Below are 15253 nucleotides of genomic sequence, written 5' to 3'. Positions count from 1 at the left end.
CAGACGCACATGCGCCCGACATGAGTTTAAGCCACTAGCTCTGGGACTCGAACTGCGGTCGAGTACGTGAGAGTCCAGCAACATAGCCATTACACCAATTGCTGGCCCCCGACAATATATATATATATCATTTTAAACAGGGAACTTTACATTTTCCTGTCTATTGTTTCTTCCCTTTGCCCCTCCCATTAGTCCCCTCTTTTGCAGTCGCTGGTATCCTCCCTATTATCATATCTTTAGATCTTTTGGTTTCTGCCATAGAGTTCAGATATTCACTATATATTAAGCAGGGACATACAGTCTTTTTCTTTCCTAGTCTGGCCTATTTCACTTAACACTAAGTCTTCTATATTCATCCACTTTGAATCGAATGACAGGGTTTCATGGTTCCTACGGCTGAGTCATATTCCATAGTAATTACTCTTTACATTTCTAATCATGCTTTTTAACCATAAAGTTGATTTTATCTACCATTAAAATTGCAATGTTATTCTTTTTTAGAAATGTCTCCTGTAAATATATAAATGCAGTTTTGCTTTTAATTTGATTCGAGGAACTCTGGCAAACAAAGGAGTTTAGATTTGTTTTGTGTATGTGTGGATGTATTTCTACCATCTTATTTTGTGCATCACTTTTATTTCATTATTTTTTCCTCCTTTTCTGTATTCCATTGATTCTACTAAATAATTTTTATCCCATTTTTCTCCCTCTGCAGTTTGGAGCATTATACTTTCTACTTCTACTTTTTAAATGGTTAATCTTATACACTGGGCTTTCAGAAAAGTCATGACATATTTTTCTATGCAAAAATGCATCATGACTTTGCCAATAATTGAATATTTTAGCATGCAGTTCTAACTTGATACCGTTAATCAGTGATCTGCTGTCTGAATAAAATGATTGTTTTTCCATTTAAACATTTTTAACTTTAACTTTAGAAATAGTGTTAGATTCATAAGTTGCAAAAACAGTAGAGAGTTCTCCTGTATCATCTCTCCAGCTTCCTTCAACGATGACGTTTTATATGACTATAGTATAGTATCACAACAAAGTCATTGAAATTGGCAGATACTATTAACTAAACCACAGGCCTTATTTCTATTCTATTCTTTAACCCTCCCATTAGTCACCATTGTTCTTTGCACAGTTAGATCTGGGTTTACTAAAACATGTATTGATATCTTTGGGCGGTATAGAATTTTAGCCCCGATTCCTCCTAAGTCAAACATTTCTTCTTTGCAAAGTAAGTCCTTTAGTAGTTCATCCTTTGGGGAATCTAGAAATAGGAAACTGTTTTTGTCTGAAAATCTCTTAAATTCCTTCTCACTCTGAATAATAGTTTAGCTAGATCAGTTTAGAATTCTGAATTGGCAACTTATTTCTGGTAGCAATTTATATCTTATTATTTTATTCTGCCCGTATTCTTATCTTTGCCACTCAAATTTCTGGTATCACACCAATTATTTTTAAAATTGAGTATTGTATAATTCCTCTGAATGATTTTAAGATCTTTTCCTCGTCTTAGGCATTCTGCAGTCTATACCGCAATCTATACTGCAGTGTGTAGATTTGGACTTATTTAATTTATTTCATTTGGTTCTCAGTTTGATTCTTCATTTTGAGAGTTCATATCTAATTTCCAATTCTTAAAAATTACCAGTCACTCATTTTACTCACTGCTTTTGTGAACTCTCTTAGATCAGTGTTCAACCTCATTTTATTGTCTATCAACATTTTTTTTAACCTGTTTTCTATTTTCATCTCATTCTATGCTATATTCATCCAATTCAATAATTCCTCCTGAAACACTGTCTCCTATATCTAATCGGACCTTTGAGTTTTTAACTTCATTACTCTAGTTTTCTAGAAATTCAATTTTTGTTTCAAATCCTCCTTTTCCTTATACATAGTACTTTGCCCTTTGAAAAACTGATTATATTTCTTATCTGGGTCATGGTATCATTTCAAGCATGCTTATTATTATATTGTTAATACATTGTAATGTTTGCTTTACAAGAGGGACAGAGAGAGGGAAAGTGAGAGATCACCTCCTAGAGTAGATGGCTACACTGCAATCCCTTCTATCTTATTCTCCTTTTGGGAGTTTGGGCACACACACACATGTGCCCAGTGTGTTTTTCTTTTCTTTTATAGATTTTTGCTGTAGGAGGCATGCACTCTCTGGAGAGACAGAGGCAGAGAGATATAAAGCAAGAAATCACCCTCTGGGGAGATGGTCACATTGCAATCCCTTTTCCTCCATTCTCTTGGAATTTTGGGCACACACACATACACACATGGTATGAGGGACTCAAACCATGGTTGACTGTGTAGGAGTCCAGCTATGTGTCCATTATACCATCTGGTGGTCCCTCCCAGTGTGTTTTTCAAAATGCCAGGTCTGGGACTTGAACTGTGCAGTCAGCCATGTGGGATATAGTGCCTTAACCACCATGCCAACTGCTATGCCAATGCTTTTTATTTTTTAATTGCCAGAGGGTGTGTGTGCTGGTCAGAGAGAGACAGAAAGGTGAAGAGGAAAAAGCACTTCTCAATGGGGTGTGATTGTGTTGCAATTCCTTCTCCATTTTTCTATCCTATCCAGATTTGGGGCATGCATGCGCAAAAACCCAGTATGTTTTTCAAGCTGCCAGAGCTGGGCTTTGGACCATATTTGGTCATGTACTTCAGTCATATCCAGTTCCTCTAACTACTAGGTTATGCGGCTGGCCCATCAAACATGTTTGTGTATATACACAATTCAAAAGATTGTTATATTATGTTTAGTTGTTGAGTCTCCTATAAAATGGGACATTTTCTCATATGATTTGTAATTTTTAATTGTGAGTTAGTATCTGACTCTCTCCTTACCCCTACACCCCAATGTCGGCTTCACATGACCTGGTTTGTTTTGTGAAGATATTTCAGTTCTGTAACTTTGCATTCTGGTTTTGAGTACTTGAGAGAGTCCCCTTTTGTCAGCTAAACATTACTTCAAGTATTTTAGCCATGGATTCTCATACAATGCAGATAGCATAAAGTGGGAACTGGCATTTATCCATGGCACAGATGTGGCATTTATTTTTAAACCAAAGAATTTTTTTCTGGTACCCAGTACCCCAGGCAGATGACAAGACTGTCATTTCCTAGGTAAAAATTTCTAGCTCTCCCTTCACAAAGGGGCTACCCTTACTGCTATCATCTTTATGCAATGACTCCAGTTCTTTCTCTCTGCCTTAGGTGGGTGCAGGTCAGATATCCTAATCTGTATGAAAAGTAATACCACAGCCTCTTGAACCTTAATCTCGATCTGGTACACCCCTGGGCAACCAAAATTTCAGCAACTGCATTTTTAATTTAGCTTTTAGCTTTCTACTTATTTCAATACCCGTAGATTTCTCTTCCCCCTCCGCCCCAATATTTTATTACAGTATATATTTTCATTTATTTTAATTTCTTTATCTAGCATTTCTGAAGTATGGGAGAGAAACCATGCGACATCATGTTGTGGAAGTATGATACGTGCTCTCCTATGATCAGATGATAGAACTTCAGACTTACCATCTACTATTGGTTTAAATAGGCAGTTAGGCTTGCTAGTCCCCAAAGTATTTCCTACTGTTGCCTATTCTGCTCACTGAGAAACAGCCATTCTGTTCACTTTCCACAGTGAACATTGTAAGAATAGCTTTCATTGGAAAATGGGTCAGAAGTGGAGAGAACGATTGTCCTCCCTTCACATTTTATCATAATTTGTCATACAAGAAACAAGGTACTATTATTTTTTTATTCATTTATGTATTGTTTTTATTATATTTCAGTTTCTTTGGAATTGTGCCCTCCGACATTTCTGTTGATCAATTTGTGTTTCAATATAGGTAGATGGGTAATTAAAACAACATTTCTATTACATATCCGAGATAATCTGCTTATTTATTCACTGCTTGGTAACAATAGGGCTGGAAAAAACACGGCTTTTATTGCTATTTAATTGGACACACACTGTCAACATTTACAGAAGCAAACCAAACTTGCGTAAATGAGAAGGCTTATTTAACAACCATTGAAGACAGGTATGTAATTATTTTATTTTAAAATATGTCAACTAGTGAGAGGTTTTTAGAAAAGCCTAAGTATTAACATACTCTAAATTTCTGAGTAAATTATGTGTGATTTTGAGGTATGGTGTGTAAAGGTAGAAGTACTAGAAATAATATTCTAATATTCTTATTTGGATTTTTCATTGCAAACTTATAAACTATTTTGCTACTTTTAGTCTTATAAAGCAATATCTAAAACAGTTCACTAATAATGTAGTAGATGCGGTTTCCAGATCTAACTTTTTTTCTGATCTGCTATGTGTTAAAAATTTTAAAGCAGGAAAGGTAAGTAAATTTGTAAGCTCAGAATTCCACCTTATTTATCCACCAAAGAGATTTGCTGAATAGTTCATTCATTCTTTATAGTCTTTGCTTTCCTAGGTTAATGAACTGATAGGCAAAAAAATGACATGAACATAGAGGATTTTATGTAACTGTCAATGTCTAGGGTCCTATCCATCTTTAGGATTTCTTTCTTTATTATTCACGTACTCTGCAAAACCCTGAATTAGGCTGAGAAGAAATTTGAAAGAAACTTAAATATATCTATCTAATTTTCAGTGAAGTGGTAAAAAATTGTTGAGTCTTTAAAAAGTTAATTCATTCCATGAGAAAGAGAGAGACAGAAAGATGGACACAGCTTCCCCAACTGAGTTCTCTGTGCTGCGATCCACCCAAGTCTCAGTCAGCCAGGATCACAGTTGTGTGCGTGTGCGTCCAGTGTGCTGAGGAAGGTCCTGAGACTTAAACCCAGGGTCTTCTTAATCCTGTTGAGTTTTAATACAATAAATGATATTTATTGAAACTTTCAAGGCAGACCCTGTAAAAATGTAGGAGATACTAGTGTTATTAAAAATCCTTTTATACGGACCAGCAGTTAGTGTAATGGCTATGTCGCTGGACTCCCACGTAGTTGACCGTGGTTCGAGTCCTGGACCCGGTGGCTTAAACTCATGCCGGGCACGTGTGCGTGTGTGCCCAAGATCCCGAGAGGAGAAAGGAGGAGGAGGGATTGCGGTGTGGCCATCCCCCCCTGGGGGGTGATTTCTCGCTTCCTGTCTCTCTGTCTCTCTCTTTCTGGTGAGCACACACGCCCTATAGCGAAAAACCTCTCAAAAAAGTCCTTTTATGAAAATAACAAGTGTCATAACATTTGCATAGTTTTTATAAAAGTACTATATTTCAACTTATCTCCTCTTTTTACATACATCCTTTTTTTCATGTGCAATTAAATGTCTAATAGAGCATAGTACTCTGATAGAATGCTAACAGAAAAATCAGAACCTTTCATCTTCGACAAAGGAGGTAAACTGCTTATCTTTAAGTATCACAGGGTTCTGCTTTTGGTCTGCACTATTACGAATGATTTGTTTTGTTGGAGAATTTATTACATATAAGATTTCACTATGTTTTATATATTTTTAAATCTTTTCATGTTTTCTATGATATTAATACTCAGAAGCTTAGTAACTGTTGTTAAATTTGATTTTTTAGACATTTGAGGGTTTGAAACTTTTCTCTCTTTATGGTTTGTACTGTTTAGGAAAATAAATTATTCAGACTACAGCCAAACCAATGCTCTTTTAATGTTACAACTCCCTGTGTTTTCTTTCTGCTGTCTCTGGAATCATCTATGATTCTCTTTGGGCTCTAGTTTTCATTTGCTCCAAAAAGATTTTTCCTTATGTTGCTGCCTACATTTTTTATCTTGGTCGATTTAAACAAGCCTTGATTGCTTTGAATTGCAGTTGAATTATATTGTCATGGGAATATGCCTAGATGAGAATCTAAAGAATGAGAAAGTGTTGGAATTAATGATTCTTTTTCCAATTTAGAGACTGCATCTTTGCTTGACTATATTTCTTGATAATGTTTCCTTCTGTTTCAGAGCTGAGATGAGAATGAATTTGAGGGGGTAACCCATGTAAATTATTCTATTTGTGTTATCCTTGATAATATTACTATCCCTCAATTTGCTCAATCAAGAATTGAGTACATTATTTGACCTATTTGAAAAATGGTCTAATGTTTTAAATTTTATTTTCTCAGAGAGTACATACTCTCCCTGGAGAGAGAGACAGAGAAAGAGAGAGAGAGAAAGAGAAAAAGAGAGGGAAAGTGAGAAAGCACCCGTAGGGAGTATGGTCACGGTGCAATCTCATCTCCATCTCTTCCTCTTTTTAGGGTTTAGGGCATGCACACACATGTACCTGGCATTTTCTCAAGCTTCTGGGTCTGAAACACCACCTGCCTTAATCACCGTGCCTTCGGCTGGCCTTGGACTGATTTTTTTAAGCAACATATTTTTAAATGCTATAGTTTCCTCCTTTGTGTTTTCAAAATTGTCTTAAATTTTGAGAATCAGTAAAGAGACTAGTGAGGATGACGGAAAAGTAATTTGAATAGATTTGAATGATTTTTTTTTTTTTTGAGAGGTTTTTGCTATAGAGCACGTGTGCTTGCCAGAGAGATAGAAAGTGAGAAATCACCCCCCAGGGGGCATGGCCATGCTGCAATCCTTTCTCCTCCATTCTCCTCTCAGGATCTTGGGCGCACACAAGCACGCACTCAGCATGAGTTTTAAGCCACTGGGTCCGGGACGCAAACTGTGGTCGACTACATGGGAGTCCAGCGACATAGCCATTACACTAACTGCTGGTCCCTAGATTTGAATGATTTTTTTTTTTTTTGGAGAGGTTTTTGCTAAAGGGCACGTGCGCTCACCAGACAGACAGAGAGAGACATAGAGACAGAAAGCGAGAAATCACCCCCCAGGGGGGTTGGTCACGCCACACTCCCTTCTCCTCCATTCTCTCCTCAGGGTCTTGGGCACGCACGCACATGCGCCCGGCGTGAGTTTTAAGCCACCGGGTTCGGGACACGAACCACGGTAGACTACGTGGGAGTCCAGTGACATAGCCATTACGCTAACTGCTGGTCCCTAGATTTGAATGATTTTTGTCACTGAGTTGTATGGTCTTTTTCCTTCATAAACTTAATTTTCTTAGTGGAAATTTGTATAATTTAGATGACATAGAAGTATAATACAATATATTTGAACTACCAACTAAATTATAGCTCAAACATAGAACTACGATCCTTTTTTTGTGTGTTGAAAATTGTTATTTATTTATTTATTTTAAAGATATGAACAAGCATTCCTGACTAGTTTGGTTGGGTTGAGGCCTGAAAGATATTTCTGGACTGGACTTTCAGATGTACAAAACAAAGGGACCTTTCAGTGGACCATTGATGAAGAGGTTCGGTTTACCCACTGGAATTCAGACATGCCAGGTACCTGTTGTGCCTTAAGTGAGGGTTTCATTCACACTTTTAATTCATTGGGCAATGACTATTATTCCTCTGTGTTCCCTTCCAAATAGACTACATGAATTAATTGCACTTTTGGTAATATTTTCTCTTTCATTTTCTTTTTTCTTTTCTTCTTCTTTTTCTTCTTTTTTTTTTTTTTTAAATTTTTCCTTTTCTTTCTTTTTAAAAAAATTCCCAAGAGTTTAAAGCATCCTAGGGAACAAAGGAAGAAGAAATTGCTAGGTTATCTGGTATGGGTCTATTTAGAAAAATTTGCGAAATCCTAAATGGTCACAAAAGTTCTGAATGGTTCATTTGTATGTGAGAACTTAAAACTCTATTAAATTATTATAAATGTTTCACTGAAAGTATGAATAGGAATTTAGGAATCCAAGGATCATGCTCATGTGGAAATCACAACTGCAAGATCTTGTACATACCACCAGGTTTAGCTCTTCATTTGCCTTGGGTTTTACATGCTTTAGAAGAACCCTGCAAGGCAACTTTAAGTATCTTCATTTACCTGAGGTAGAAACTAGGACTTGGAAATTTCAGGTGACTAGAAAGTTTCTAGACATGGATTTGAGCTATTGTGTGTCATTTCTAAATCTGTGCTGTTTGCACATTCTGCTTCCCTATATATTTTGATTTGTCTGCCTGAAATATTGGTTGCCTTCTTTCTATACTGGTTTCACTCCCATACCACATTATTAAATATGGTAACATAGAAAATTCAACATCCTCTCTAGCAATTGTTTCATTGTACCTGGTAAAAATCTAAGAAAGAAATATAGCCCTAGTCTATGAAAATAGCCCTAGTCTATTTACTACTTGGCCTAATACATCCTAATCCTCAGGGATTCTTTTTTTTTTTTTTTTTAAAGTTAATGTATTTTATTTTAATTTCTTTTATACATTTAATCACTATACATCACTTAGCTTGTAAAGTGAATTTTCCCACACTTTACACTAGTCCAGTTGGGGATATTATACATGCTATCATCAACAGATAATAATTTCTTTCTGTGTCCCATAAATATCTTGCCTCTCTGTTTTTCTTCTTGATGTGTTTCCTCAGACTCTTAATTTTCATTCTCCACTTTCAATAATGACAATAGATACATAACCTGGATAGTGTGATTTTTGCTTGTTATATTTCTGAAATTGTTGAGAAATAATAAGATTTCAGTTTATTTTAGAAAATAACTGAATACCATATTAAGAGCTGAGTGCTTATTTATTTTTTAAAAAAATCTGAGTAGAAATGGTGGATCTTACTCTCTAGGTGAGCTTGCTTCCTTTGTGTTACTCATTCAGCAGTAGGATTCTGAGATATTAATCCTGGAATGTCCTTAGGGAGTAAAAATGGTTCAAACTGGAGCTACAACTTGATTCCACTCACTGTTACCATATATCCTTAATGAAAAGATAGAGGTTCCTTCTTAAAGGAGGTTGACCTCTTTGTCAGATGTACAGCTTCAGAAGGAATGGGCAAGAGACAGGGGCCCTGCCTTGAGCATCCGGTCAGCTGCACCAACTCCAAGAGGCAGTGGGAGGCTGCAGCCTCAGTTTCCTTTATTTCAGAGTTATCTAGTTTCGATTCAGTACTGTAAAGAGAACGGGGTATCACAGGAATCAGAGAAAACTTGTGGAATGCGAGGAAATCAAGATTTCAGATGAAATATTCTGGAAAAAGATTTATATCCCAGCACTTTGAGAGAGACTTTTAGGCTTTTAATGATTTTTTTTAAATACTGAAAAAAAATTACTTTATCTTAATAGCAAGAGTTTTCAAGGCTCTTAGTTAATGACTATTTGGAAATAACCATGACTGTATAATAGAAAAATGAACTATTAAGCTTAGGAAATTCCCAATTCTATTTTATGTACTTTATCATTAAGGTTGGCATTCATTACAACCATGTAAGGTTGATCCTGATATTAACACTTTAAGATAAAGAAGCATGTTCAGAGTGGTTGAGTAATTTACCAACAATCTGTAGCTCAGATGTTTCTCATTTTGAAGTCTGGGAAGAATTTTGGTCCTGCTATGGACTCTAGAGGAAAAGAAAATTTTTTAAAAATTAAAAAGTTGAAAGGCGAGGACAGAAGAAGGAAGGAATGAAAGAGGAAGGGAGGGAGGGAGGGAGGAAGGAACCATTAAACTGCTCTTGTTATTATTATGGTAAATTTGATCATACTAAAAGTGTTGTTTCATTAAATGCCTATATGTAGGACACTCTACCATATGTTAGAAATACAAATATGGTTCAAACTCCCTTATCTGAGATCATAATTTAGTTGGGGACACAGACCATATAAATACGAGGTGAATAATGGTTCAGTGTAGCATTAATCAATTACCAAATGCCACAAGTAACTCTTCTACATTTGTCATCACAAGCAGACTTTCTCACATACTCCGACCATCTTCAGTGAGCATGGGATGTCTTCAGTAAGCACTTCTTGAGTGGACTCTACCTTTTGTATTTAATGCAGGGCGAAAAGCAGGGTGTGTGGCCATGAGAACTGGGATTGCAGGGGGCTTATGGGAAGTTTTGAGGTGTGATGAAAAGGCAAAATTTGTGTGCAAACACTGGGCTGAAGGAGTCACTCGCCCACCAGAGCCCACAACAACTCCAGAACCCAAATGTCCAGAGGACTGGGGCACCACCAGTAAGACAAGCTTGTGCTTCAAGGTAAGTATCAATTACTAAGCTAATTTAAGATTTGGGATATGCTTCACACTAAGAATCACCTAAGGCATTACAGAACAAACTGAAACCCAAAACAGATCACCCAGGTTCCACCTGTCCAAATCCTGATTTCATTGATCTGGAGGGAAACTGGGAATTGATTTTTTTAAAAGAACTCCTTGGGTAGATGCTAATGACTGGTTGTGTTTTGACCAACAAATACAGCCAATGATACAAACACAACTCAGAGAAGTCTTTTCTCATATGCGTTGACATTATAACGCCTCTCTGTTTCTGTCCTTTATGTTTTCTAGCTCTGATTTGAGCTTACAATTGATGAAAATATCTGTTCCTGCTCATGTTATCCACTTGCATCTCATTTTTGTCATGTTCTTAGAGTCCAAGCTTTTATTTAACTTAATTGATAAACTAACATAATAATGCCACATAAGTATTTTAGAGAGAATGTTCCATTTTACTTTTAAAAATTTTAAATTTTTTTGGTTTAACCCCAGATACTAATGTTGGGCAATGATAAAGGAAGACATTGATTTTTCACGAGCACATGGTCTTTCACTGCTCTTCAAATGACAATTCTATATTATACCATTATGTTATACATTCCTTAGTTGGACCACCTATTTTTCTATTATGCAATCAAATTCATCAAGACAACCAAATGAACAAAAATAGAAAGAAAAACAGAAACAAACAAGCACACACACCAATGAATAAGGATTTGGGTTCTTTTTTTCCCTCCCTCTTGTTTATAAGTTATATTCTTTTTAGAGAAAGTTAGGTTTAGTTAAATATAGAAATATGGTTATATATTGTTTCATGATCTCTTCTCTAACTCAAGAGAATATGGCTAGTTGAGCTGGTAACTCTCACTAGTAGCAATAGAAATCAATGAGCTCTTCAGTCCAGATTAGCCAGTCAGGTCCCAAAGCAAAATTTATAAAAAGGAGTATATTGGGCTAAGATAGAAGGGGATTTTTATAAAGGGATTATTTAAGGACTAACACAAAGCAAATTAGGTATTTTATTATTACCTCTGGAAACTTTTGAGTTATTGTCAAAGGCTGGTTTCATCCTATACTTGCTTGAGGATGGTAAGCTGTGGGAATTCATTGTGATTTTTTGGGGAAAAGCACATAATTATCCAGAGTCGGGAGGTGAACCAGGGACAAACACTGCTTGTCCCTGTTCCATATATACCAAATATCTATACTCTATGGCAAAAATGGAAAACTTCAAAGACATAAAACTAGGAAGGACAACTGTAGATATACCAGAGATTGTAGGGAATGGGGTAGATGGTGGGGTATGGATGGGAGGGGCACCGGAAAAAAGGTGTTTAATGGACACAAGCATGTGAAGTTCTTTGTGGAAAATAATGTATATGGTAATTTTCTTGATTTAATTATCACACATGCATATATACTTTGAAAAACCATATTGTATGCCATAAAGATACACAAAATTAAATACAAAAAAATGATAAAATTAAATTGAAAAAGAAAGACTGCCAGGTTATTCACTGTTTAAGCTAAGTAGGATAACAAACTGACATATTTTAGGGAGACTACTTCCTTATTCATGCTTACTTTTTTCTGTATCAAAAGTTTCTTTTACATTTTTTTTACATCTTATACTATTTATACTCAACCAAATTAATCCTGTCTTTCACAGTGTGCATTATACCTAATCCATATGCCTAACACTTACGTGATTTTAATCTAATTTCTCCTGTGTGTCAAATAACTTTATTCTCTAAGATTTTTATCAACAAAAGTACCTCCCAAGGTTTGTTACACAAATATTTACTCATAAATTAATTTTAAATCAAGAGAATTATGTTGTTTGGGGGCATTGCAATGCTTCACATTTCTATAAGTGAAATCTCATCAAAAGTCAATAATTATTTCTCTTGATTTGATATGCTATGAAATGCAAAATGATTTCTGTAACCATATTATCTTTAGCTGTTTGCAAAAGGAAAACATGAGAAGAAAACATGGTTTGAATCGCGTGATTTTTGTAGAGCTCTGGGTGGAGATCTAGCTAGTATCAATAATAAAGAGGAACAACTGGCAATATGGCGACTCATAACGTAAGTATCTCTTCTGTATAATAATACTCTTGTTTTTTTTTATCTATTTGGTGCTATAGTGTTGAGAAAAACTTCTATATGTCTTAGAATATTGGCTCAGGATGTGATTTTGGCACTTGTATTATACATGGGCCTTTTTGGATCTAGTTGCACTTCCAAATTCTTTAATTTTATAGGTATAAATTCTGCAAGAAATTATTCTATAAGACAACAAGATTCTCAAAACATTTTTGTAAAATGAATGAGTGAGTGACTCTTTCAGTGCTTTGTAATATTTGTTCTGAAACAGTAGCCCATTTTCAGGATATTTATGGATTTACCAAAATGCTTATGTATTACATAATGCTTACAATTTAGCCATTAAATTCCTTTACTTTTGTACTAATTGATTTATGTTTTGGTGGTAACTTTTAATTCTGGTTAGTTCTCATAGGGTACTGAATTTGCTTTATGCAAGAATATTTGCTTTCTTTGTTTTCGATATTGTAGGGCTTCTGGAAGCTACCACAAATTATTCTGGTTGGGACTGACATATGGAAGTCCTTCAGAGGGTTTTACGTGGAGTGATGGGTCTCCTGTGAGTAGTTCGATTAATATACTTTTTTTCTTCATTTTTTTTACTTTATCAAGTACTTATTTTGATGTTGGATTAATCCAAATTTTTGACAGGTTATTATAATAGTGACATTTTTCTATGCAAAATCAATTCAATTTTAGGACCACTATCCTGCCTCTGCCTCAATTTAGTTCTCTTATTCACCCAAAAGATAGTTGTGGTTAACTGGATTGAAAAAGAAAGAATAAAAATGAAAATTCCTACCACTAGTTTATATAAAGTAATATCTTCATGTACCACACAAAATTGATGTACAAATAGTTACATTTCTTAAAATCGAGGTTTTTTTTTTTTTCTTTTTTAGTTGCCAGAGGGTATGTGCATGCTAGCCAGAGAGAGATGGAAAGATAGAGGAGAAGGAGAAAGCACCCCTCCCTGGGGCATGGGCACTGCAATCCTTTCTCCTCCGCATATCCATCTTGGAATTTGGGGTACACACACACACACACACACACACACACACACATGCTAAGTGAGTCTTTCAATTTGTCAGAGCCAAGATTTTGACCATGCCATGTGGGATCCAGTTCCCTTAACCACCAGGCTACTGGGCTAGGCCCAAAACTGAACATTATGTAACATCTTGTTGATCAGTTCAACTGGAAATATTTATGGTTCCCAGTAATAATTATTAGGCTTCTCAAACATCCATTCTGAGAAGTAGGAAGTTTATGGCACATGCTGGCAATATTTTGCAGCTTTAGGGATCACAGAAAGGGGTTTGGTATAAAATGTCAATTCTACCTTTCAACCTACCAGCAACTTTTTAATGCTCTTAAGTAGAATGGTTTATTTGATGGGTCCATTGACATTTAGATTTTATATTTTCAGCTCTGGAAAATAGATCATAATGCTTAGTCTAAAACGCAGTGGGTTCTGATTCCATTTTTAAAATTCCATGAAGTACTAAACCCAGTTGGCCAAGTTAGGTCACTTTGTTAGCAACATTTTATAGGTCTATTTTGTTTTTATAAGAAGAATTAATTGTAAATTTCTTAACTTACCCATCTCATAAAGAGAAAGCTTCCGACAACACACTGAAATATTTTCCTTTAAAAATGGGTTGCATAGGGTCCAGATGGTGGCACAGCAGTAAAATGCAGAGCTGTGCAAGGTGATCCCACATGAGAAGAGTCCTGGTTTGTCTAGAGACCTTTCTGAATAAACATGGCATATACTTGTCTGTGATTTGGGGTCAGCTGAGACTGGGGGTGGATTGTGGCATGGGGACCCTGCTGAGAATGCTGTCTCTCTGTCTGTCTCTCTCTCTGAATGAATGAATAAATGAATAAATAAATAAATAGACTTTTAAAAATGGATTGTAAATTTCAGGACTCTCAATACTAAAAAGAATAACTTTTTTTTTGCCAGTTTTTTCTTGTCTATAAATTCTACTTTTGTAGACCTTGGATCCATTCTCTTTAATGAGAGTGAAAAGATATTTATAAAAGTTAGTTATACGCTCTATTAAACTTCAAAAATATCCATGTAGTAAAGGTTATTACTTTCCTACCCATGCTCATAAACTGTGCTTGTAAAGCAGAGCTATTATTTTTAAAAAAAAGAAATGGATTTTACAAATGTAAGCATGTCTTTCTTTTTCTGTTTGATAGGGGGATGGCATTGGCCTGACACAAATGGTTAATGGTTACAATTTAATGTTTCTAATGCAGGTTTCATATGAAAACTGGGCTTATGGAGAACCTAATAATTACCAAAATGTTGAATACTGTGGTGAATTGAGAGGTGACTCTGGTATGTCCTGGAATGACATTAACTGTGAACATCTTAACAACTGGGTTTGCCAGATACAAAAAGGTATGATCGCCTGTCCATTTCATTATCTTAGGTTGGAGAACTAACCTCCTGACACCATAATGTCTTCCCCTGGCTAGTGAAACCAAACAAACAAAATAACGAAATAAGGGAACTATCAGGGATGTCATTTCACAGGATAAGAATGAAGTCACTAAGCATAGATAAATGTTCCAAAAGGAACAGAAGATCAAAAGGCCAACAGGGAGTTCTGAACAGGAGTCACGTCCTCCCAACTAGTTCCCACAGCAGCTCTTATTCTGGTCCAGTGGCAGGGGTGGGTGGCTGTAATCAGAGTAGCAGTTAAACTTCCCCTTTCCTTTCCTTTCCTTTCCTTTCCTTTCCTTTCCTTTCCTTTCCTTTCCTTTCCTTTCCTCTCCTCTCCTCTCCTTTCCTTTCCTTTCCTTTCCTTTCCTTTCCTTTCCTTTCCTTTCCTTTCCTTTCCTTTCCTTTCCTTTCCTTTCCTTTCCTTTCCTTTCCTTTCCTTTCCTTTCCTTTCCTTTCCTTTCCTTTCCTTTCCTTTCCTTTCCTTTCCTTTCCTTTCCTTTCCTTTCCTTTCCTTTCCTTTCCTTTCCTTTCCTTTCCTTTCCTTTCCTTTCCT

At 35.9% G+C, this 15253-nt stretch overlaps 1 protein-coding gene across 1 annotated transcript in view; it reads left to right on the top strand.

Annotated features, from left to right (window-relative positions):
* Positions 1-15253, top strand: part of MRC1 (mannose receptor C-type 1) — a 119037-nt gene that overhangs the window by 63423 nt on the left and 40361 nt on the right. Inside the window, exons 10-15 of the mRNA XM_006159739.3 lie at positions 3958-4073; positions 7246-7394; positions 9912-10111; positions 12094-12221; positions 12711-12798; positions 14511-14655. Of these exons, the coding sequence (XP_006159801.1) occupies positions 3958-4073; positions 7246-7394; positions 9912-10111; positions 12094-12221; positions 12711-12798; positions 14511-14655 (826 nt within the window). The remainder of the gene's footprint in view (positions 1-3957; positions 4074-7245; positions 7395-9911; positions 10112-12093; positions 12222-12710; positions 12799-14510; positions 14656-15253) is intronic.

Source organism: Tupaia chinensis, unplaced genomic scaffold (genome assembly GCF_000334495.1).
Source record: "Tupaia chinensis unplaced genomic scaffold, TupChi_1.0 Scaffold000647_1, whole genome shotgun sequence".
Lineage (NCBI taxonomy): Eukaryota > Metazoa > Chordata > Mammalia > Scandentia > Tupaiidae > Tupaia > Tupaia belangeri.
Note: the sequence above shows the minus strand (reverse complement) of the source record. Positions and strands in the feature narration are given on the sequence as shown.